The sequence below is a fragment of the Cryptomeria japonica genome, chromosome 7, assembly GCF_030272615.1.
Source record: "Cryptomeria japonica chromosome 7, Sugi_1.0, whole genome shotgun sequence".
In the NCBI taxonomy this organism is placed as follows: domain Eukaryota; kingdom Viridiplantae; phylum Streptophyta; class Pinopsida; order Cupressales; family Cupressaceae; genus Cryptomeria; species Cryptomeria japonica.
This window is the reverse complement of record NC_081411.1, coordinates 684,089,990-684,116,809: the sequence shown is the minus strand read 5'-3', so window position 1 is coordinate 684,116,809 and position 26,820 is coordinate 684,089,990. Positions and strand designations below refer to the sequence as shown.

Below are 26,820 nucleotides of genomic sequence, written 5' to 3'. Positions count from 1 at the left end.
TCAAATTATTCTAAATTTTGTGTATATAAAATAATCAAATGATTACCAAAGAAGAAATATATATTGCAATCACATATCTCAATATTCAAACAAGTTATTCATCCTTGAAATATATCTCTTATAAATTTAGTTATTAAGAAATACTGGAACTCCATACTTGTATTGTTAGTTTACTTTGGAGGTCATTACTTTGTTTTCTAGTAGACAAGTGTTCACTTTAGATGTGAAAGATCATTAAATTTAATTATTTTTGTAATTTTTATTTTCTTCCTAATAGTGTAAAAGTAGGATGTCTTGCTTACTATTGTGACAATTATATGTATTGTTATATTTTATATAACTTTATGACTAGTTTAGATTCAAAGAATCAAATGAGTGTAGATTCTAAGTTCAATATGTATTCGACGAAGAAGATTCATATAAAGAAGTAATTAATGTAATTTTTTTTTTTTTTTTATTTGCATGTGAAAGATTTCTTTCAATTAATTGAGTTGAAGGTATTTTAGGTCAAATTAGAACTAATATGTTATGACCTTAATTAATCTTAATGGATTACTATAAATAATATATGGTTGCTAATGGTATATCTTTGTATTATGTTGTCTCTAAATAGTTATGCAATATGAAGTTGTCCAAGGACATCCTCCTTGGTTTAGTCATGGGTTCCCTTCTTATGTCAATGACTTTCCCTAGTCTTAATTGATTCTTCACTCTAAATTTTGTGGATTATCAATTTTGATAAGTAACACACTCATAAGATATACACCTTTTTTACTAACTACAAAGCAAAAAGTTAAAATTTGATAAATTTTACCATTATCATAAAGCATATACTAGACTACAAAATATAATGAGAAAAATGGATAGTGATAGGACAAGTAAGAATAAAATTGTAACCTTCCAATAAACAAATATTAATTATAAATTCAATATTCAATATATAAAAAGCTAGAATTATTTAGTGGGAAAATAAGATGCAGTATATCAATCTCTTGATAAGAGATTATAAAATAAGAAGAACCACTTAAGCAATTAGTTTTTATTAAAAAAATTGTATCAATGTCAGTGAGATCTTGCATCTTATTTTTCCACCATAGAATTTTAATATTATAAGGAACCACTTAATATATATTGCATTAATTATCTCTCCCTTCTTAATCTCTAGAAAGATGCTTCCAAATAGAATATAAATATAGATTTTCAAGCTAACTAAGAGTAGCCATCATACCTTTTCAAAATGAATTACATTATATTCTCCAATAACTATTAATCCCTTTTTCATATGATCAATTTTACATATCCTTTTCATATTTACCACTCAAAGTAAATGTGTCACAACACTTCAATTACAATTTTTAATCCATAAGAATAATCAAAACCACTAAACTAAAAAAATTTATCCTTTTAATTACTTTCAATTTCTTTACTTTACACATAAATTTATAAATGCCAAATAATTATATTTTTTTTCCACTTAAATCAACAAATATAAATAGATGAATTTTTTCTTTTCTTTTATATACATATAACTATAGTTATATTATTTTTATAAAAATTAGAAAACAGATGAAGATGATTTTTACTTCTTTCTATTCATATATAAATCATGAAATTCATAAATGGGATACAAAAACGATTATTACATTGCCAATATACACTAACCTTGAGTTTCTTATCTCATTCCAATAGGCATCTGTGTCCACAAATTTCCTAGATCTATTTTCTTTCGCATCATATTGGATTTCACTAATTCTAAGAAACAACTAATGTTAATTTTTATAACCCAGCAACCGATTAATTACTCAGTAAATATCACAGAAAATAAACTATCTAATTTGTAAAAATTAATACTGTGAATTATTTAACTAAATGAATAGCGAAAGCAAATTCAAAAGAAACCAAACACATAAACACGGATAACACGGATATACCCAAGAAACCCCAATGTGGGGAAAAACCTGTAAATGTTGAATCTTCTATTCAGTTTCAAGAGAAAACTTTCTTTCGAGAAATCACTTCACAAATCTTCCAATCTTAGAAGAATCTCATTCTAGTTTCTATAATGATCTTACATATATAGTCTTCTTGATGAAAACATCAACTATGCAAGATAAATGAAACTTTCCATACACAACACATCCTAAGAGAAACATTCCTTACATTACTCGGGAAAGAAAATTTCCTTACATGAAATGGAAACTGGAAGTTTCCTTACATGAAACATGAGAAAGGAAACTTGTCTTACACAACTAAGACTATCCACACATAAAACCATTCTTGGAAATAACCTCACAACTCTAAGAAACAATCTAACTATAAAATAGAAAATATCCTCTTGTTGAACATCCAACACGAGCTGTACTTAAGCAACTTCCATAATCACACCTTTCGAACTACAAAAAACTCAACACTCCCTCTAAGTGAGGAAGGTCTTTTGCACAACACCCAACTTATCCTTGAAGAATACAAAATTACTCTTCATCAAAGCCTTCATCAAGATGTCTGCTATCTTCTCATCTATAGGAATGTATTATAACTTGACTGAAGGATCTAGCTCTTGATCAAAGAGCCCAACTAGAAGTTTCTAAAGCTAGATATCATCATAAGTAGCCATACTGGCTACCATATTCTCAGCCTCTACAGAACTCAGTGCAATTGACATCTATTTCCATTTGTACCAAGAGACCACTGTTGATCCCAAGCTAAAACAACACCCTGAAGTGCTCTTCTTGTCAGTTGTACTCTCTGCCCAATTTGCATTGGTAAATCCCTTGAGCATCACTCCATCTTGCTGAATATAATTCATCCCATAATCAACTGTGTCTCGAAGATACCTTGAAGGATTTGAAAACTGAATACTGAAGAAATCTATGATACAAATATTTGGCTTCATTTTCAAATTTTATAGCTTTGATACCATGTTAATTTCTATAACCTAGCAACCGATTAATTGCTCAACAAATATCACATAAAATAAACTATCTAATTTGTAAAAATTAATACTCTAGATTATTTAACTAAATGAACACTAGAAGCAAATTCAAAAGAAACCAAACACATAAACACAAATAACATGGATATACCCAGGAAACCCCAATGCTGAGAAAAACCTGCAAATGTTGAGTCTTCTATTCAATTTCAAGAGAAAATTTTCCTTTGAGAAATCACTTCACAAATCTTCCAATCTCAAAAGAATCTCATTCTAGTTGCTACAACGATCTTACATATATATCCTTCTTGATGAAAACATCAACTATGCAAGATAAGTGAAACTTTCCTTACACAACACATCCTAAGAGAAACATTCCTTACATGACTCAAGAAAGGAACTTTCCTTACATGAAATGCAAACTAGAAGTTTCCTTACATGACACATGAGAAAGGAAACTTGTCTTACACAACTAAGACTATCCACACATAAAACCGTTCTTAGAAATAACTTCACAACTCTAAGAAACATTCTAAATACAGAATAGAAAATATCCTCTTGTTGAACATCCAACACGAGGTGCACTTAAGCAACTTCCACAATCACACCTTCAGAACTACATAAAACTCAACACTCCGTCTTAGTGAGGAAGGTGTTTTGCACAACACCCAACTTATCCTTAAAGAATACAAACTTACTCTTCATCAAAGCCTTCATCGGGATGTCTGCTATTTGCTTATTCATAGGAATGTATTGTAACTTGATTGAAGGATCTAACTCTTGATCAAAGAGGCCAGCTAGAAGTTTCTGAGGCCAGATATCATCATATGTAGTCATACTAGCTGCCATATTCTTGACTTTTGTATAAATCAGTGCAACTGACATCTGTTTCCTGTTGTACCAAGAGACCACTCCTAATCCCAAGCTGAAATAACACCCTGAAGTGCTCTTCTTGTCAGTTGTACTGTCTGCCCAATTTGCATCAGTAAGCCCCTTGAGCTTCACTCCATCTTGCTAAATATAATTCAACCCATAATCAATTGTGCCTCAGAGATACCTTGAAGGAATTGAAAATTGAATACTGAAGAAATCTATGATACAAAAACTTGGCTTCATATTCAAAGTTTATAGCTTTGATACCATGTTAATTTCTATAACCCAACAACTGATTAATTGCTCAACAAATATCACAGAAAATAAACTATCTAATTTGTAACAATTAATACTCTAGATTATTTAACTAAATGAACAGCAGAAGCAAATTCAAAAGAAACCAAATACATAAACACAGATAACACGAATATACCCAAGAAACCCCAATGTGGGAAAAACCTTGCAAATGTTGAATCTTCTATTCAACTTCAAGAGAAAACTTTTCTTTGAGAAATCACTTCACGAATCTTCCAATCTCAAAAGAATCTCATTCTAGTTGCTACAATGATCTTACATATATAGCCTTCTTGATGAAAACATCAACTATGCAAGATAAGTGAAACTTTCCTTATACAACACATCTTAAGAGAAACATTCCTTACATGACTCAGGAAAGGAACTTTCCTTATATGACATGCAAACTGAAAGTTTCCTTACATGACACATGAGAAAGGAAACTTGTCTTACACAACTAAGACTATCCACACATAAAACCGTTCTTGGAAATAACCTCATAACTCTAAGAAACATTCTAAATACAGAATAGAAAATATCATCTTATTGAACATCCAACACGAACTGCACTTAAGCAACTTCCACAATCACACCTTCCGAACTACAAAAAACTCTGCACAAGAGAAAACTCAGCTTCAAGAGAAAACTTTCCTTCGAGAAATCACTTCACGAATCTTCCAATCTCAGAAGAATCTCATTCTAGTTGCTACAACAATCTTACATATATAGCATTCTTGATGAAAACGTCAATTATGCAAGATAAGTAAAACTTTCCTTACACAACACATCCCAAGAGAAACATTCCTTACATGACTCGAAAAAAGAACTTTCCTTACATTACATGCAAACTAGAAGTTTCGTTACATGACACATGAGAAAGGAAACTTGTATTACACAACTAAGACTATCCACACATAAAAATGTACTTGGAAATAACCTCACAACTCTAAGAAACATTCCTTACATGACTCGAAAAAAGAACTTTCCTTACATTACATGCAAACTAGAAGTTTCGTTACATGACACATGAGAAAGGAAACTTGTCTTACACAACTAAAACTATCCACACATAAAACCGTACTTGGAAATAACCTCATAACTCTAAGAAACATTATAAATACAGAATAGAAAATATCCTTTTGCTGAACATCCAACATGAACTGCACTTGAACAAGTTCCACAATTACACCTTCCGAACTACATAAAACTCAACAGCAGCTAAGACATTGCAATGTGACCGAACGTCCGTTTACGGGCAAAGTCTTTGATACAAAATTCTACTGGTGGATAGGGTTGAAAGAGAGATGAATACAGGAGACGAGAAAAATACATGAGCATAGCAGAGCAAGATACGTAGATAACATGTTTATGAAAGTCTGTCATCCAATGAACCACTACACTTCTGTTCCTTTCACACTGACGTCCCTGATGATAATGAGGAGGCAAAACTCAGTGGAGAAGCCCGTGGGTAATCCCGAGGAATACGAGGCAATTCATCTTCCCTTTCCAGCGTGTCCAGCACTTGTTTCATACTTGGTCTCGCATTCGGATCAGGATGAGAACACCACAAACCCACCAACATTAGCCGCACCATTTGCTGACGATTGAAACCATCAAGTTTTTCATCTGCTGCATCTAGTATTCTCTGCTCTCCATAAAACTGCCAAACCCATTCTACCAATCTGGAACTATGTTCTGTTAAGGTCTTGTCGACGGGCCGCTTTCCACAGGCAATTGCAAGGGCGAGTGCTCCAAAGCTGAACACGTCAGATTCTCGACCGAACTTTCTCTCTGTGGCGTACTCCGGTGCCACATACCCAAATGTACCATATGGCATACTGCTATGCCAATGCTCTTCATCCTCAGATTTCAGCGGTCTCGCCAGGCCAAAATCACCCAGCTTGGCTCTGAAATCTGAATCCAACATCACGTTGTCCGCCTTGATGTCTCTGTGTAAAATATTCTCTCGCCGATCGAGATGAAGATAAACAAGACCAGCAGCTACATCACGGGCTATGATATATCTTTTATCCCAATCCAGAGGACCCTTGGGACTCTGAAATATGTATTTGTCGAGACTTCCATTGGGGAGTAATTCGTATACCAGAAGCTTTTCGCCCTTCCGGTGGCACCATCCCAAAAACTCAACCAGATTACGGTGTGTGAGATTACCGTTTATAATCACTTCTGACTCGTACACTTTCTGCCCTTGGTTGGAATTTAGATTCATCCTTTTCACAGCCACAGCTTGATTTGTGCCAGGCAGAGTGCCTCTGTACACTTTCCCGAAGCCCCCTTCTCCAATCTCTTCTTCTGGACTGAAGTTCTTAGTAGCGATGCAGAGCTCATCATAAGAAAACTTGCGCGCAGACTGAATAGCCCTGGCAAGCCGTTTGTCCAGCTCATCATCACTATCCTCTTCCTCACCATCGCGATCAACTGCTTCTAATGATGGGCGATTCAGTTTATCTTTGGTCTTCTTTCCCACTTCGCAGCTAGCGCTCCTACACAGCCATCTTATAAGCATAATAGTAATAGTAATAGCAATAACAAGAATAATGCTGATAATAATAAAATTATGATGCTTCTTTTTTCTAATGGGGGCTGGCGGTGCGGTTAAGGCGTGCGATGAATCTCGACAAGAAAAACTCCAGGCGTACACTGTGTGAGTCTCCGTTTCGATCCCAGCAGATGCAGAAATGCCCACCTTGACAAAGCGGGGAAGAAACTGACTCAGATCTAAAGTATACCACAGGACCGGACGCTCTGGTTTAGATGGAATAGCACTGCCGGGGTTTTGAGAAAGAAACAGCTGAACTTGTGACAGAGGGCCATAGTATTCCACCCATGCATCCCATTTTTCTCCGTTGTTGAGAGCAGCGTCTCCGAAAAGATCACTTACTGAAAATGTGGTTTTTGATTCAATGCCGTTGACATCGATTCCCACATGGTTGTCATCCGGATCGAACTCATCCTCGTATGTGTCGAACTCCACAGCAAGAATCTGATTCGATGAGTTCCCATCTGTTTCAGAATTGAACAGGCCAAGCCATTCGCCCTGATCGGCGTCGGAGGATTGAAGGCCGGAGGGAGCGAAAAAGAGAGTGAGGCCGTCTCCACTGCCATTGATTGCAGCAATGCTGAATTGGAAATGCGTAGAAAAACTTGCCAGGGCTTGAGAAGGAATAATGCTTGAATAAGTTGCCCACCCAAGGCTCGATTGGCTGTCGGTAAGCTGTATTGCTTCGTTAGAAATGAATGCATCTGCCGACAGCTGAATATCTGTTTGAGGGGGGAAATTAAAACTAATGGCTTCTGCATCTGAGCCGTAAAAAAGGGCAGAACAAGTAATTAACAAGCAGAAAAGAAATCTTGCCACAATGCTAGCCATGGGGATTTACCTGCAGTGGAATGACTATACGAATTAGTACTTTTAGCAGACCATAGGACTATAGGATAGAAATTAAGTAGATTTGTATGAATGAGTACTTTAAGCAGACCATAGTACTACAGGATAGCAGTAATGTAGTTAAATTGTGTATACATACCTGGCCAGAGATACTGAAATTATGTCTGACCGATCTCCATTTTCTGCAATAAATTTTGATAAAATAGTTTGCTGCTTTTGCTATGAAAAAAATCACAACAATTTAATGATAAAAAATCTGGTGTTTCAAAATGCAAAATGTGCATGTAAACAAAAGTAATTCAATGATGAATGCACACAAAAAAATGGAAAAAGTTGCTGCTATTGTTTATTGATGTAAATGTGAGTAATCTTGCTTTTTTGAACAAAATTACATCCAAGAACAACTTAAAAAACTAACTACTATAGCTGCTATTATTTCATTAATCAAAATTTATGTTGATTTTAGTAAACAATGGTTTGACACAGATTGGTAGTTGAGATAAAGAAAACAACCATTCAAAATTTCTGGAAACAAACTTAAACATGAAATAATTATATTGGTAGAGACAGACAAAAATAAAAATCAAATTATTAAAATAACAGAGCCATAAAGAAGTAGGGCTTCGCTTGGGAAGGAATATAACTTATGACTCGTCGACATCATCTGACTGGAAAGCACTTTGACAGTGTAGATTTTTAACAGCACAGCAAAACAAATCAAACTCAGACAACTCTTGCTTTTTCATGTGCACTAATTCATTATTTAAATATATTAAAAATTATTCTTTTACGTCATGCATGATGATGGAGGAGAATAATAGCAACTCTTTCCGCAGCAGAATCTTATCTGCATGCTCTGGATAATTCCTGAACATTTAGAATCCAATAAAACATTAAAAACTTATAAACGAGTAAAGAATCATTCTGTAAGATGATTGCTTTGCAACCTTCAAATGCTCTGGACCAACATTTTCTCAATGTCTTTTGGTAGTTGATCAGATTGTGGACAAATATGTGGTTGTACTTTTCGCAAAGCCCAGCTATTTCATGTCCTCGTCGTTATTTGTGATGGACTCTTGATTCCATTCATGCTTAATCATCCATGGTTGAAATCGTAATCTTGTCTCTAAATTATTATCAGTACAAATGTTCTAATATAAACAGTATAATGCCATGTGAAGTCTAGAAGAGAAAAGTAACCTATAATGTTTTACCCAGCCTTTTTTTATGGTTTGTTTTAAATATATACAAAATTAATCAGAGAGCACCCAACAGTACTCTATGTAGATCCTATCGAGCTTTGTCCAAAGGGGTACACATACCCGTTAGTTGTAGAAAGCTAGTGGGGAGCCATGTGGGCTGAGACACTCATGATTATAAGGGCGACATGGGGGCTCTAACCCTCCTCAGATTCCCATAATTCGGTTTATGTGGCATTCAAAACTAGTCTATAATGGTCACCATTTAGTTATAGTGGATCAATCATTTTTGTGGCATTTTTCCTACGATATCAATTATGGTATGTATTTAGTTATATAAAATTAAAAATGAGATTTAGTATCTTAAATTTAGTTGGCAATTTGATTTCTAATCAGTGATAATTTATAGCTGACAGTATTCTAGATTTGACAATATATTCTACTAAATTTGGTGGTGATGTCTTTCAAAATTGTCCCTTTCACCATAGTAACAACAAAATATTGGATGTTAAAATAATGCTAATATTTTAATGTGAGGAAATAATTTTATATCCCAATTCTTTTATATGGGTTGTTTTTGTCAGTCTTTACAATGTTTGAAACAAATTTTGATTTACGTATTTTTATAGTTTTTAATTTGTTATAGGTGATGCTACAAAGTTCTCATTTTAGAAATTTTGTTCGACTCCATATCTATAGACACTCTTTCTTAAGTGCAATTTACTTTAAAGTACATATTATTTTTGGTACTTATATTGGAACTATATATATGCTAACCAAAGAAGTATTAAATGGTCTAAAATTCTAGGTTCATGGTTGCTTCAAAAGCCCACACAAATGACATCATCAACAAAATCTTGAAAAATATAGAAATAGATCCTAAAGTAGTGATACATTACATTTATCAAAAGATCCCATTAAATAAAAAGATCACATTGACTATAAATATTATTTAAATTATGTTAAACTTTTAACAACCGATTTGAAATGAGACCACAATTTATATGATTTTTGTTTCTTTTTATTGCTAATAAGTAAAAGAGTAAAGGGAAAGAAAAAAAGTTAACTTCCTTTGCTTTTCTCATGAGAAAACTAAGAGAGAATCAAAATGATTATTGCATTGCCAATATACACTGACCATGGGTTTCAGGTCTCATTCCTAATGGGCTTCTGTCTCATCCATGTCCACAAAAGTCGTAGATCTATTGTATAGTACATCATATTCCTGATTTACTAACTCAAGGGAAAGAGAATGAAGGACTAAACCATTGTTGGATTCACACGCAAACAGCTTAACGATAGCCCGGGAAAACATCCGCCGGACGTCCCTGAGGACGGTGAGGCAAATTTCAGTGGTTCCGGCCGTGGATAATCCCGAGGAATAGCAGGCAATTCATCTCCTCTTTCCAAAGTGTTCAGCACTTGTTTCATACTTGGTCTCTCATTCGGATCAGGATGAGAACACCACAAGCCCACCAACATCAGGCGCTTCATTTGCTGATCATTGAAGTTTTCTTCCCCCCCAAGCTTTTCATCTGCTGCGTCTAGTACTCTGTTCTCTCCATGCAAGTGCCAAACCCATTCGACCAATCTGTTATGATGCTGAGCTAAGCTATTGTCTACTGGCCGCTTTCCACAGGTAATTTCAAGAGCGAGTGCTCCAAAGCTGAACACATCTGATTCTCGACTGGCGATTCCCGTTGAGGCTAACTCCAGTGGCATATACCCAATTGTACCATATTTTGTATTGGTAAGCTCTTCCTCCTCAGATTCCAGCGCTCTCGCTAGACCAAAATCTCCCAGCTTGGCTCTGAAATCTGAATCCAACATAACGTTTGCTGCCTTGATATCTTTGTGCAAAACACTCTCTCGGCGATCATGATGAAGATAAACGAGACCAGAGGCTACGTCACAGGCTATGGCATATCTTTTATCCCAGTCCAGAGGTCCCTTGGGATCCTCAAATATATATTTGTCAAGACTTCCATTCGGCAGAAATTCGTAGACCAGAAGCATATCCCCATTTTGGTGGCACCATCCCAAAAACTCAACAAGATTACGGTGTGTGAGTTTAGAATTTATAATCACTTCTGACACGTACTCTCCCTGGCCTCCTTTTGAATTTGGATCCATTCTTTTTACAGCCACAGCTTGATTTGTGCCAGGCAGAATGCCTAGGTACACGCTCCCAAAGCCGCCATTTCCAATCTTTTGATTTTCACTGAAGTTGTCAGTAGCGGCGCTGAGCTCAGCAAATGAAAATTTGTGCAGGGTCTGAACAGCCCTGGCAATCCGTTTGTCCAGCTCCTCATCGCTCTCCTCTTTCACAACGCCACGCTCCAGCTTATCCACGCTGTTGCCCAAGTCTCTGGTGCTTCCACACAGCCATCTTATTAGCATAATAGTAATAGTAATAGCAATAACAAGAACAATGCTGATTATAATAAAATTGTGATGCTTGTTTTTTCTAATGGGGGTTTGCGTTGTGGGTAAGGCTCCCAATGAATCTTGACATGAGAAACTCCAGAGGTACACCATGTGAGTCTCAATTTCGATCCCAGTGGATGCCGAAATACCAATCTTGACATTGGGGGGAAGGAACTGGCTCAGATCTATATTGTACCACAAGACCGGATTTTCTGGTTTAGATAGAGTAGCACCGCCGGGGTTGTATGAAAGAAACACTTGAAGCTGTTCCAGTGCGCCATAGTATTCGACCCATGCTTCCCATTTTTCTCCATTGTTGAGAACAGCGTCTCCGTAAAGACCGCTTACTGAAAAGGTTACCTGGGACTTTACGCTGTTGACATCGATTCCCACATGATTATCATCGGGATCGAAATCATTCTTGAATGTGTCGAACTCCACAGAAAGAATCTGATTCGACGAGTTTCCATCTGTTTCAGATTTGAACAGGCCAAGCCATTCGCCCGGATCGGCGGCGGAGGGCACAAAGTCAAATGGAGCGAGGAAGAAAGAGATTCCGTCTCCACTGTCATTGATGGCACCACCATATCTGGCCATGCTGAATTCGAAATGTGTAGAAAAACTTGCTAGGGCTTGTGAAGGAATAATGTTGGAATAAGTTGCCCACCCCAGGCTCGATTGGCTCCCGGTAAGCTGTATTGTGTCATTAAAAATGGATGCATCTGCCGACAGCTGGATATCAGTTGTTTGGGGGAAATTAAAACTAATGGCTCCTGCATCTGAGCCGTAACAAAAACCAGAACAAGTTATCAACAAGCAGAAAATAAATCCTGCCATCATGTTAACTGCCATGGGGATTTACCTGCAGCAAATGACTCTATGAATGAGTATTTTTACCAGACCATAAGACTACAGGATAGTAATAATGTAGTTTTGTGTATACATACCTTTTCAGAGATACTGAAATTATGTCTGAAAGATCTCTGTATTCTGCAATAAATTTTGGTGAATGGGTTTGCAGCTTTTGCTACCAAGAACAGTCATAACAAATATTGAAAATTTTTGCTGTTTCGCAATGCAAAATATGCATGTAAAAAAAAGTAATGCAATGGCGCATGCGCACAGAAAAATGGTCAAAGCTGCTGCTATTGTTTTTGGATGGAAATGTGTGTAGATTTTTTATTGGACAAAATTACATCCAAAAACAATTTTAAACACTAATATACGTAAAAAAATATTGTATATATTATAGGAGCTAATATATACAATAATCAAATTTAATGTTTATAGGCTGTTTTTGTACGGGGCACACAGATTAGTCGTCGAGATAAGAAAACCATCATTCAAAAATTCTCACAATAATTTTTTTTTTAATGAAGAACGTTCTGGCAAAGCTAGCATCCCAACAAATCTTAATGATGAAATAATTATATTCGTAGAGAAATTTTTTCAAATTATTAAAAAAATAGAGCCGTAAAACATTAGAACTTTGCTTTTGAAGGAAGATAACTTGGGACTTGTCGACATCATCTAACTGGACAGCACTTTGACTATGTACACTCTTTAATAGCGGAAAAGGAGAAATCAAAGTCAGGCAACGCTTGCTTTTTTATGTGCCTTACAATTCATTATTTAAATAAGTTAAAAACTACCCTTTTACATCATGCATGACGATGGATGAAAATATTAGCAATTCTTATCTGCATGCTCTGGGAAATTCCTGAATACTTAGAATCCGATAAAACATAAAAAATGCTTATAAACGAGTAGAGAATCATTCTATAATACATTTAATCAATTTATTTTGCTTTCCCGATGCAGAGGGATGAGTGAGCATGGAGAGTAGTTTTCTGTTGATTAGATTCTGGGCAAAAATGTGTGGCTGTGCTTTTCGCAAACCCCAGCTCTTTGATGTCCTCACTGTGTCCATTCGTGCTTAATGATGGTGCTTCGTGAAATGGTAATCTTGCCTATTCAATGTATTCATCCAGCCTTTTTTATATATATATATATATATGTGTGTGTGTAATGGTTCGCATCAGTATTCTAGTGGGGAGCCATTTGCGGTGAGACACCCGTGATTATAAAGGCCACTTTGGAGGCTTTAACCCGCCTAAGATTCCCATAACGGTTCACGTGGCATTTTAAACTTTCCTATCATGGCCACCGAAATTTGGTGGCCTTTTTAGTGGATCAACCATTTTTGGTGGTATTTTTGTCTATACTACAAGTTTGTCATGTTTCTACTTTTTATCAAAATCCTTTTAGATTTTAGTAAAACTCTACTAGGCAACTTTACTTTTAGTTTTTTTATAGTTTTTGTTGATGGTGTTCTAGATTTGACAATATTTTCTTAATTTTTATTAAATGTGTGGTGATGTCATGTTGATGTCAATATATCTTTTCAAAATTTTATCTTTTTTTATTATTATTATGGTAAGTTAATTTTAGAGACTAAGATCTTGGTGTCACAAATCCTTTTCTTAAAACTTTTTTTTCTTAGGTAATTTGAGTTGTTTCTTTACTCTTTACAATGTTTAAACAATTTTATTATATATATATATAATTTGTTAAAGGTGAGGTTGCATGTTCTCATTTTGAAAATTTCTCATGCTCCATGTTCATAGATATTCTTTATTTAGGTGCACTATCTTTAAAAGTACAAAATGTGTAGCTATTGATTTATATTCATTATAATTTAAATAAATATTTTCAACATAATAGTCTATTTTTGTAATTATAATATATTGAAATCGAATAACGCTTTGCATTTTGAGCAAGTGAAAATAACTATAATAGTAAGCATATATTTCTGAAGTATATTTTCTTGAATAAGATTCTTTAATTAAGTTATTTTTGTGCATGGATTAGTATGGCGAGGGGTGTGTTATGTGGTTCTATTCATTTTTTTAAGCTTTCATTTGTGCTCTTATAATTTAGAAAAAGGGTCATTCTATGTTCTTTCATTTAAATCCACATAACTATGTAACTTGGATATTAAATGCATGGAGTACCATAATAAGTAAGTGCCATGCATCTTATATCATACATTTTGAATATGAACTAAAAGATGCTAAAGAAAAGATGGAATGGCTCATTAGCAATACTAACGCACCTAGTTATCTGTACACATTTATTTCATTTGACCAAAGTTTTCGCATTGATGAATTTATAATATCTAAAAAAGGATTGGGACAAACATGTGTAATTATAAGGTCAAACTAATGGGATTAAGGGATATCAAATTTGTAATGATCTCACTAATCAAAATACAATAATTTTTGACAATATCAAAGACTATATTGTAAAAGTTGTGACCTAAGGTCACAAATAAAAGAATTTAGTATTGAGGATAAGGTTCTATAATAGATATTCGATTTCTTAAAAGAAAGATATCTTTTGAGTATACAAGATTCATTTGTACTATTGAAACTTATCTTTTGATTATGCGAAAGGCCTATACTATAGATCATTTGAATCACTTATAAAAATATTAGTGCTTGATAAAACAATATTAATCCTAATAGGTGTTATGAAGCAATAGAATTGACAAGCTTTGGTAGCTCATCATCTACATGGTGAGAAAGATTCCAAAGGAAACAATGAAAAAGTACTGAAAATATAATCCACAATCATCTTCTACTTCACAAGTAGACTCTAAGTCATTTTGTAGCAAATGAGAGATTTTCGGGTTGGCTTAAAGAGCACACACTAAGGTTTGACTCCTTAGGTGTCTTTGGGGCCCACTCCCCTATCGTTAGTTGGATTCCGTTCTGTTTGTCGCGCTGCACTCATCTGACTGTCAACAGTCACCATCACTGCAACTGCAATTTCTGCCATCACACTTATTCATAATAAAGTCACCGTTAAGTTTGAATTAAAATATTGAATCTAGTCTCCCGCCCAAGCCACTAAAACCGGCAAAGAAGGATTTCTGGCACACAAAGATATTTCTACCGGGCTCGTTTCTATGAGATGTTTGCTTCCAACTCGCATAGCCTGCCGAAACTGAAAGTTGATTTGCTGTATTTTTTCAATGTTGCTGCTTTAGGTCGAGGCATACAGATACAGATGTACCGAAGTTCAAAAATAATTTTACAAAAGATGGACAGAAGAAGAAGGCAAAGCTGAGATCTTTAGGCGTCTTGAGAGGGAATGATTCTTCATGGTTTTAGATGTTGTGCTTCCCAACAAAACAGATTGCTTGTTCTGAACACGATTTTAAGTATGTATTCCCAGTCTGCAATAAGAAAGGTCAATTTAATCGCTGAGATCAAATGAGAAAGTGCAGATTTAATGTTTCCCTCATGTGTTTGCGTTTTAATAGTATTCGGTTTAATGTATAAAGAAGACATCCTTACCAAAATTGCACACCCTTTGAAGAATGAAAAACATGGGTTTGAAGCAAAGATTCCATTTGGATTAATTCAATTTTTGGAATTGTTTAGGGCCTCAAATGCCATTGCACAACTGAAATTTTGAATGGGTTCACATTGATCGACTTACAACAGCCAGCTATTTCAATCGTCTATCTGTAGCTAGCCTACTTTGCATGAGTTATCTACTCTCTCTCAAGAAATAGTATAGTTCATTGTTTCTCATCAAGTGTTCTTTTTAGTCTGCTACTTTGTTCGTTTGTAATGTGAATAGCTTTCTTTGTGAATAGTAGCAAATATGGCAGGATCAATGATGATCAAAATCTTTACTGTGCTTCTTGTTCTCGCTGTTATATTTGCCCTGCAAGTTTCTGCTTGATATAAGCTTAAGACTGATTCAGATAGTAACTATAAAGAAGAAAAATTTAATTTGTTTCAAGTTGTGGACACCTTACAATCTGTTTTAATCCAGATCTTAAGTGCTGCAAACAATAAAGCAAGGCTGCATATGGGATTATGTCATTTAGACTCGTACGTACAATAACAATGATATACAGGTCTACGACCCAGTTCGTATTCTTTGCTAATGAAACTAAATGTTGTTTTTATTAAATCTTGATCTTGTTTAATCTGTAGTGAAAAAAGAGCAATAAAAAACTATTCCATTCCAATGTCCCTGCTATGTTTCACAGCTTAATGATATGGTGTAAGACTAAGTTTTTGCAAATATATTCTAACTATCCTCGTGAGAGTTCTGCTGGAGAAAATTATGGTTTTTATACTCAAATAAGTAGATTGATGAAAGTTTGCACATGCATTGCAATGAAGGATGTGAAATACATTTGTATACACTTTGGCATGTTCTCTTAACCTTTTTATATGGAAAACCCTATGCATAAGAAACTACAATAAAATTAGTTTGATCATATAGGGCTATTAGTATTGCTGTTAAAATCATTAAAATTTTGTTGGGTTCAAAATGTTTCATCATTGTTCCAAGAATCACACTTATATACATGTTTTTCTTATTGTTTGTCACATATGTAGAAAAACTCTAATTGTGTATAGCTCTTTACAATGCACTAGCATAATTCTTTAAACTTTGAGTGATACTAATAATGGGTGATAAGAGGACATTAAGATTGACAATGGGTGCATTCTAGAAAAAGTAAAGGTGTGCATAATTTTTTTTCCTACAAGGCTTAGTTTAGTTTCTAACTAATGAAAAATTATATTTTATCCCATACCATCTTTAAATTATGCTAATATCCTTTTTGAAAAGACAAGGCCTTGGTTGAATAGGTGTATCCAAGCTTTCCACTTGAGTACTAGCTAGAGACATATTGTATGAATTCATTCATTACATGGGGGATCTCTTTGACTTAATTTCCCATCATTCCAACTTGGAGCAATATAAATATACCATGTGAGAATCATGTACAATGTATAATCTATCACCTACAACACATGGCCTTTCGAATAATGCTCAAAGGGTCCCACCATATATGTCACACATTTCCTACATAGACACCACATTTTCCCACAGTTGGCCATTTACCAATAGGGAGAAATAGAAAAATGTAATTTATCCATATACACCAAAAATGCCTTAGTCACCTACACTAATAAGCTTAGACAAATGAAGAGAAGCCATATTAGGCATGCATAGACATATCCAAGCTTTCCACTTTAGCACTAGCTAGTGACATGTTGCATGAATTCTTTCATTGCACATGAGAGGTCTCTTTGACTTAATTTCCAATTAGTCCAACTTGGAGAAAAATAAATATCTCATGTGAGAACCATGCACAATGTATAATCTATCACCTATAACACATGACCCATTGAAGAATGCTCAAAGGGTTCTACCATATATGCCACACCTTTACCAACAAACACCACATTTTACCACAATTGGTCATCTACTAATAGGGAGATAAATAGCATAATATAAGTCATCCATATACACAAAACATGCCCTATTCATCTACACTAATAATCCTAGACCAATGAAGTGAAGCCATAGCAGGTATGCACAAACATATATCCAAGCTTTCCACTTGAGTACTAGCTAGAGACATTGCATGAATTCATTGATTACACATGAGGGGTCTCTTGGAATTAATTTTTCATTAGTCCACCTTGGAGCAATATAAACCTCCCATTTGAGAACCATGTATAATCTATAATATATCACCAACAACACATGACCCATTGAAGAATTCTCGAAGGGTCCCACCATATATGTCACACCTTTGCCATGTAGACATCATATTTTCCCACACTTGGCCATCTACTAATAGAGAGATAAATATCATAATGCAAGTCATCCATACACAATAAAAATAACCTAATCACCTACTCTAATAAGCCTAGACTGATAAAGGACCGCATTAGGCTTGCATGGACAAAAGTAATCATATATTCACAAACACATAATTAAGTATTAAGATCATCGATAAGATCTAATAATAGGCCCATGCATGGAGGCTATTCTAATCATAAGTTCATAATGACTAAAAATGAGGTTGTGCGATAATTGATTATTAAGATTCAATTATTATGGTTGAAAATATTGATCTTTGGGAATGTCTACAAGAGTGTTGTTGTAAAAGTCAACTTGAATACATTGTTTTCTAATTATTCTCATATCCAATCTTCTCTTCCAAATAACTCTCTAGATCTTCTATAAAGGTTATAACATTGTTAGAATTTCTCTCAATTCTTCTTTGAATGGATATCCTTATGTCCCCCATTAACTTTCTAGACCTTTCCAATTCATACCAAAGCTAAATCTCTATGGTATCTTCATCATTTGTGTTATAATTGTTTCAATATAAGACAATCTCACCTTCTAAGTTAGGTTCATCATAGATAATTTTTGGAGGATTGTACCTAAAGAGTAAATTATCTTCTTTTCATCTTCTTCACTTTCTTATTGTGTTATTTTTGGTAGAAACATAGTCCATTATTTTCTCCTTCTCACCTTCATTAATATTTAAATTTTTGAGAATTAGAATCTAATCTTTGTCTTTTTTTATCATAGTTATTATATATTGATATGAATTAATTTGTTAATTACTATTGTACAATTCTAAGGTTCGATGTGATAAATGTTAAAAGTGCATAGAAATTGTGATGATAGGATTACAAGGATTTTTGATGTATCAACAACATGTCCTAATAAACATTGTGATTTTGCCTGATTTAATCATTTTTTGTTGTGTTTAGGTGCATGATAGTGAGAACAAGACATTGATTGCAATGAGATGGATTAATGTTTATGCAAGAGGTTCTTCTTATGAAAATGATGCAACTATGATCAATCATTTGTGGTCATACTCATGCTTCAATCCAAGAAATTTTTAAGAAATTAGCATATAAGGATTTCAACCTCTTATTTCTTACTAGTGTGAATATCTAGTGGAGCAATAAGTATAATATCTATATATGTATAGTCATAGTGGTTTTTTTTATCAATGTATTAATATATCATACGTTGCTGCTTTAACTTCAAATCCAACCTCCTAATGTGCATATATGTAATCTTGATAACCGTTTATATAATTAGATGTAAGATCTAAGTTGATAATTAGATTTTGTTTGTTTTAACATCTACATAATGCTTGAAAAATATGAATAAAAATCATTTAACAATATTTTTTATATTTTACTTTGAAGGCCAGAGATTAACAATTCAATATTCATATGAACAATAACAACTTTTCTTTAAAACTTCAAATATATTCATATAATATTAGGAAAAAAATTTAAATTATTGATAAATTATTTTAAATAAATAATTTTTACTTATTGGTTGTATAAGATATTATCGTGATTTTTTAAAATGGGGTTAATTTTTCCAACACTATATTTTTTTTATCCCCTTCCAAATAGATTAAGATGATTATGGTGGAAAATTATTTATGTGTAACCCTTATTAAATTAGAGATCCCATTTTTCTTTTGAAATCTACAATTATTATTAAGATTAAATGGTGTATTCAATTCAAAATATATTAAAGTTCATTTTTTTTAAAATCCTTGTAAATTAGACTAGTGCTTACATATTTATCTCTAGATACATTACTTCATTTTTATTATTCGTGGAAAAATATATAACCTATAGGTATATATTAAATCTTTTTAAATTGCCATAATTCTTGTTGTAAAAAATGCTAATAAATATCATAATTCCAAGGAGGGAAATATAAATTATTTTATCCATTTTATGAATATGTTGTACATGTGATAGAATATAAAAGAGAGAACAAAGAACCATCTAATAACTACCAATGCTACCAACTATAGCATGTCAAAAAGCTATGAAAAAATGTTAATGCTAACATTCCACCCTTATTATATTATTCATGCAAAATTACCCATGAAATTTTTTCAACGAATGCCTCCTTAAAGCTTACATCACAAAATTTGTTAATTACAAAAAATGATACCAATTTTTGAGATGATCTCTTTTTGGAGAAAAAAATTTGGGATCAAGAAGAGCTTCATCAAGTTGCCTCATGACCCATAGAAGGGTGTATCCTCAAGCCAGATTCTCAAGTTATCACTCTTGAGGGATATTGTGTGGATTCAAGTATAGAACCATCTAAGATGGATGATGTTGAGTGGTTCCTCCAAGGGTTCTACTTTTATGTAGCCAACTAACAATAATTTTATCCATACTTAGATATTATAACACAAGGACCCAACCTATTAGGATTGAGCTTAACCTTCAAGTTTCTCAGTCTTAAAGATTCTTTTGGTTTTCCTTGAGGATAAGGTGACCAACATAGAAATCTCTAAGCTTCATTTTATTATTGTAGCTTATCTAAAGATGAATTGGGCAAGCTTGTAGATGGTTGAAGAATGCATGAATGCAAACCTATACTCTTCATCCTTGATGAAATTATTCAAGGAGATACATAATGATGGGAGTTCAACTTTTATTGCCAAGATGAGTTTAGTGCAAAATATAGGGGAGTATGGAGTGTCACTAGTTGGTGTGTAAATTCTAGTGTGACAGGCTCAAAGAGTAGGATTGAGGTGAAGGTGTTGATCACAATTGATATAATTGAAAACTTTCTTAAGGATTTTTAACAAGGTTTAATTAGTTGCACTAAAGCCTAGTTATTACCTTGAGAATAGTACAGGCGAACTAGCGGTGCTAAATTTTTGCTTGCAAAGGGTGTAGACTTCATTGTTTTTAAATGGATTATCATTATCAATTATGATGGTGGATGGAATACCATAGAGAAATTGATATGGTAAAGGATGAATTTGGATATTTTGGTTCCAATGGTGAAGGTGAGGTGGATGGATTCTACCCATTCATTAAATATTGTATGATAGTGATAATAAACTTATGGTCATGGGATGATGAGGGATGGATCTTGCCAACTAGGTTAAGGCCCTATTAGGAAAAACCAAGGGTTGGTGATAGGTCAAATCATTGAGATGGTGCGTGAGTGAGATTACAAATTATGTATTATCATATTAAACTTGATAAAAATGACTAGCATCAACAAAAACAAATGTTACTACTCTAAAATAAATTAAATGTAGCGACACATTAGGTTTTGGAGCCTTAATATCACCATACATTTGAATCTCCAACCAATAGTCATATAAATGTTTCATGTTAATTGAACTTGGTCAAGTTTATTTTTTGGGATTGATTAATGATGAAATAATTTGATATTTTGGAAGAGGAAGTACTAGGGTACTATATAGAGAAATAGGCTGGTTATGTATATTAATTTTTAACTCATAGCCATCCTTTGATAAGTATCCCCTATTGAATGAAGAAGTACAAGATACATAAAAGTTTAGAGGTCAATATTAAGATAAATTAGGTAAGGCATGTACTACACTAGGAATAAATATAGATCCTTAGAACTAGTGACAAAAAATGGATCGATAGGCGAAAAACCATGAACCTTAAAATGGATACTCAAGAAAAAATCCTCTTACAAAAATGAAAGGACCTTTTAAGGTATGGCCATGAGGAGAGAAAATCAATGAAAAATAATTGGACATTATTATAGGCTAGATGAGAAATGGTAGTATAAATAATGTACAAAATTCATAGAACATAGCTAAAATAAAATTACAAGTAATATATTATAATGTAATATATTTATATAATATATTAAATATAATTTAACTTATATTATACTATATTGTAGATCAATTAAGCTAATTTATATATTTAATTAAATGTACATTATAATTAAAATAATATATTATAATTATAATTAAATTAAATTAAGTTTAAATCATATATATTTAATTTATTATATTATAGATTCAAATCTCATTTGAATTTTGTTGTGTTGTAGATGAGGTCTTTAGTTAATTATTTGTCTCTTTAAAAAAAAAATTAATTAAATTTAATATGATAATATCTATTATAATTGTCCAAAAGAGACCCTACTATTTAAAATATTTAGGAGATAAATTTGTAACATCTTAAATAATATATTTATCACTTAAATTCAATTAAAGCACCTTATTTTATTTTATATTACTAGTTCTTTTAATCATAGTTTAATTTTTATATATAAAAGATTACAAAAGAATATTATAATAAATTAATAAGTAATTATTAAATATTATTTTATATTTAATTAAAAATTTGATTTTAAATCAATACTTAATTGATAACTATTACCATATTAAATTTAATTTAATAATATTTATTATTGATTAATAATTGAAATATAATATAATTAAAAATGATCAATAATTACATTAACAACTATTTAAATATGATACACAATAATTACTAAATTATTAAATTTCTTAATTTAGAAGTTAAAATATTGAAAGATTAAAAATGTTAATTAAATTCTCAAATATGAAGCGTGCAAATTCAAAATGCAATTCAAAATGCAGCGGAGTAAATTGTTTTACGCAAAGAATATTAAATTGTTTTATCCAAAGAATATTAAATTATTTTATCCAAAGAAAATTAAACTATTTTACCCAAAGTAAGGCATGTACGGACGTCAGTGATAAAAAAAAAAGTGTTTTGTAGAGGCACGGGTGCATCAAACCGAAGCTGGATTTTTGGGGGGTGTCTGACACTTTTTGAGAAATACACCAAATAGAAAACGAGAATAGATGGAAAACAACGGAAAATAGTAGTTGTCAATGGGGCCCACATGATACAGCACACACTAGTCAAAGCTTAGTGTGTGTTGTTTAAGGCTGGCCGAGATTTTCTTGTTATTATTTTAAGAGATTTGTTCAAGTTGACAATCATCACAATGCAAATAAAATTGATGAGTTGGCATATCATCTTAAGAAGAATCACATCATTTTTCCATCTTCCTATACATAGGACTTATCTTCTTCCACTTCTTCCAATTCGAAGAAAGGAAGATGACGTGCACTTGTTGTAGCCACAAAATCTAAACAATAGTGGGTGCTTTATTCAAGTGATACACATCACATGGGTTCTTGTTGATAATAGTTTTATTCATTGTAGTCTTATTCTAGATACCACACATTCTTGCAAGTGATGATGCTCTAGTGATGTTATTACAAAAGGTTTGATTGACATGGATGGTGGATCACTAAAAATATTATTTGTGTTCCTAACTTTTATGTCAAACTTCTTTTAGTATACCAAATAATTATCATAAGAATGAAAAAAAGTGAATTTTTCTCCTATTCCAATAGTGATTCATATTTTTGTTTTGTTCAAGTGGTGTTGTTGTTCATTCTCAAGATCATGTTAAGATTAATAACACTATTTTATTGATTAACCAAGTTGAAATGTTTAAATATGTTCTAATCCTACAATGTAGTGATTAAAAAAGATGTAAAACAAGCGCAATAAAGAAAAATTAAAAATAATCTATAAATAATAGTTAAAAGGGCTATTTTAAACTTAGAAGTACATAAATTGATTGTTTCTATTTTTAGCATAACTATCTGCAATGGATATATCACCTCACTTAAAATATCATTGGTTGTGAATGGTTTAAAAAAACAACATACAAAATATATGGTTTTCTTACTACTTCACAAACCAAGCAAGATCATTGATCATTAAAAATGTAGTCATATGTGTTAAACTTAACCTTGAAGATGCTAACATCATTCCTCACATGCTTTTCGTTGTCGGCAAAAGTTCATTTTCAGTGGAAGATACATGTTCAATGTGTGTAGATGATCATTGACATAAAGGAATAAACCACCTACCCCAATTAAGATTTAACATAATCATCCCTACTTTTGACATGGAAACATCATTTTACTGACAAAACTAGATCAAATATTTATGGTCATTGAATGCATTGATACCTCAAAATGCACATTTTTATCCCTCTAGTATTATCTTCTATAACATTTATTTTTATAATGTTTATTATCATTTTAATAATGTTCACTAGCATTGTTTCCCTATTGGAAATTCATCTTAATTTTGTGTCTAAAATAGTTGATCATAGGGAAAAGTTGAGAATGGAACCTCACATGTATGAATGTTGGTGAGAAAATTAATTATTTTTTTCAAAATGCCCAACAATGAACCTACATCTTTTCCATATTCCCTCCATATGACCATTATACATGGTCTTATTCACATATTATATCATTTCCTTGAATAACTAATTGAGTTTTCTATGTTGGTGAGATGTTTACCATCTAAAATACCATGGATCATCTCCCTCCCATCCCACTACTAGTAGTAGGAGGACTAGTTTTCAACACGCCTCTAACACTTGTACTTTGATACCGAAACAAATAATAAGGTAAATGCTTAATGTCTTATTTGATAAATAAAAAATGTATTTATACAAAGGTATATAGTTGAGTAACTATATAACTACATAATTGTTGAAGCTAGGTGGTGGTTTAGTAATCAAGCAATGTAATATGATTGAAGGTACACTAACAATTAAATGGATAATCAAATGAAAAAAAATTCTAATTTGGAGAATGAGTTAGCTTGTGGGAAGATAAAATTTATATATTTTTTAATTTATTAAATACATAAATAAGAATAAGAATTTTATACTATAAAGATGGAGTTAATTGATCAAAATAAAAGAATTTTCAAATTCAAAGATAGAATTAACTAATGAAATGGCAATGAATTTTTTATTTGTTTATTAAAAATAAATAATTATCTCTCATAAATTAGATAATAAAATATTATTAAATTAAATATATAAAGTATGATAAACTATAATTGATGATAAATGATTAGCGATGCAATAAATAATAATATGATAAATAATTTATTAATGGTAAATGTGATTGTTTTATAGGAAAATAGTTACGAGAATAATTCTAGTGTCTATAACATTTTTTAATATGGGAAATAAAAAATAGTAAGTTTGAAGATGGTTGATGGAAAAAAGAACAAATTGGGAATGAAATTGAATATAGGGTTCACTATTGCTACAAAGCATGCAAGAACTTGATTTAAGAATGAAACAAAAAGATAAAATGGGTATTAAAGTCAAATGATATAGATTAGGAAGGAAGTAGAGTTGAACTAAAACAAAATTCTCTCAAATTCTATCCAAACTAAGAAAAAAAATAGATGATGGGTGAAAAAATTGAAGTGAACTATTCTATAATTTACCTTGATTCTCAAAAAAAGAGTCGAATACTTTGACATTCAAGTTAACATACAATAGAGATATAATAGTTGAGAGTGAGATATGTGAATGTTTGATGTCACATTCGATGATGTAAGGGAGAATTAATACAAAGGAATTAATGTGGTTGTGATAATCAAAGCAGTTATAATAATTGCAGTAACCATGCATAACCACAATGTAATATACGCCAATATTTCTCCCCTTATTACATTGATCCTTAAACTTTCCCTAGGCCCCCCCCTTAAGGCTTACACAACAAAACTTGCTGATTACATTATATAAATACATATTTTTTAGAAGAACTTCTCTTGAAGAAGCAAATCCTTAACTAAGCAAGGCTCCATCCTCTTATGCCACTAGCGTCCAAGTTGATCATGTTACAGTTCACCCTTCAAAAGTAGCACTAGAGGAATAATTACAACCTCCAAAAACCCAATCAACAAAATAACAATGAATTATATCTCCAATTTCTATATGCACAAGATTCTACTCACTGTAGAGTCAACTCCACCTATTGATTCACAAATAGCATGGTCCTCTAACTCAAAAATAACTTTAATTATGTGGATTTTCTTTTCTAATTCATCTTGTATTTTCATCCCATTTACTAAAAGACTCACCTCGAGATGGCATTGAAGATCATAGAGTCACTTTACTAGATTTTCTATAATGGCCACAATAACTATTAACCAATAACTACACCTTGTATTTATTTACATAAAATATTGATCAATAATACATTCGTTTAACATGACTCCCAATATTAAAATAATTTTTTCTTGAACCACTCCAATCAACAGGAAGACAACTAACATCTTCTTATGTTCTCTTTTTATTTTCCTTTGATTCCCCTAAATATTTCAAATGATATTTCTCCTAAAGGAACTACATAATAGTATCGAAGAAATTCAAATCCTTGTGATCTTCAGTGAAGACAACCATACCGTAGCATTGAGTCTACACTCTAGACATGGAGAAATCGAGAAAACGCTACCATTTATCACACGATCTGGTCAAAGAATTGGAGATGAAAAATGCAAATCCCGTAGTACTTAGTCTATGGTGACAACATTACGTTGTGGGAGTACACGTTATTTCTGCTCATTGCACTACGTTCTTCTCCTGCAAACGTGATACCACAAAGATTGGCATATGCTCTTCCAACTCAAGGGTCACTTTGTAAGGAAACGTGTATTCTTGGGATCGATTGAAAATCTTCTTTGAACAAGCCTACGCTATCACCCAGTATAAGGGAGCAAATTAAATACAAGCTAAAATGTGTGTAAAACATAATTAGAGTATGTAACGTTTTACATTACATAAGAAAATTCTCTTGTAATTTAGCATAAACTTATATTATACATATATTAAATTATTAGAATTATATAAGTCATGTTCAAAAGTAAGCATATATTTTTAAATCTAATTTTGTCAAGATTATAAATTGTCACTACTACATTATGTTAACTTTCTTAACTAACTTGGAATGCTTCTTTAACCACACTAAATATTAATTATTATTTTCTAATTTAATAAATAATATACATTCTTCTTTTGTCATAATACCAAAATCAACTTTTCCTATCTTCTATGAGTATTTTAAACATCTATTTATAAACCTTTTGACTTTTCAAAAAAACTAAATGTATCATTTTAGAAACATTACATATATAAATTCAAATTATATATATAAT

General features: G+C 32.5%; 2 protein-coding genes across 2 annotated transcripts; both read right to left on the bottom strand.

Annotated features, from left to right (window-relative positions):
* Window positions 1–5,061: 5,061 nt before the first annotated feature.
* Window positions 5,062–8,053, bottom strand: LOC131054123 (probable L-type lectin-domain containing receptor kinase S.7). Its single transcript, XM_057988584.2, has 2 exons — window positions 7,645–8,053; window positions 5,062–7,497 (listed from the first exon to the last, which is right to left on the bottom strand). The coding sequence occupies exon 2, from the start codon at window positions 7,485–7,487 to the stop codon at window positions 5,508–5,510; it is 1,980 nt and encodes a 659-aa protein (XP_057844567.2). The 5' UTR covers window positions 7,488–7,497; window positions 7,645–8,053; the 3' UTR covers window positions 5,062–5,507.
* A 1,744-nt stretch (window positions 8,054–9,797) lies between these two features.
* Window positions 9,798–12,337, bottom strand: LOC131054112 (probable L-type lectin-domain containing receptor kinase S.7). Its single transcript, XM_057988572.2, has 2 exons — window positions 12,079–12,337; window positions 9,798–11,993 (listed from the first exon to the last, which is right to left on the bottom strand). Exon 2 carries the CDS (start codon window positions 11,981–11,983, stop codon window positions 9,965–9,967), a length of 2,019 nt encoding a protein of 672 aa, XP_057844555.2. The 5' UTR covers window positions 11,984–11,993; window positions 12,079–12,337; the 3' UTR covers window positions 9,798–9,964.
* Window positions 12,338–26,820: the final 14,483 nt, after the last annotated feature.

What these genes read in the sequence shown, in the direction of transcription:
- LOC131054123 (XM_057988584.2), bottom strand. Translation starts at nt 7,487, where the DNA reads ATGGCTAGCATTGTGGCAAGATTTCTTTTCTGCTTGTTAATTACTTGT.
- LOC131054112 (XM_057988572.2), bottom strand. Translation starts at nt 11,983, where the DNA reads ATGGCAGTTAACATGATGGCAGGATTTATTTTCTGCTTGTTGATAACT.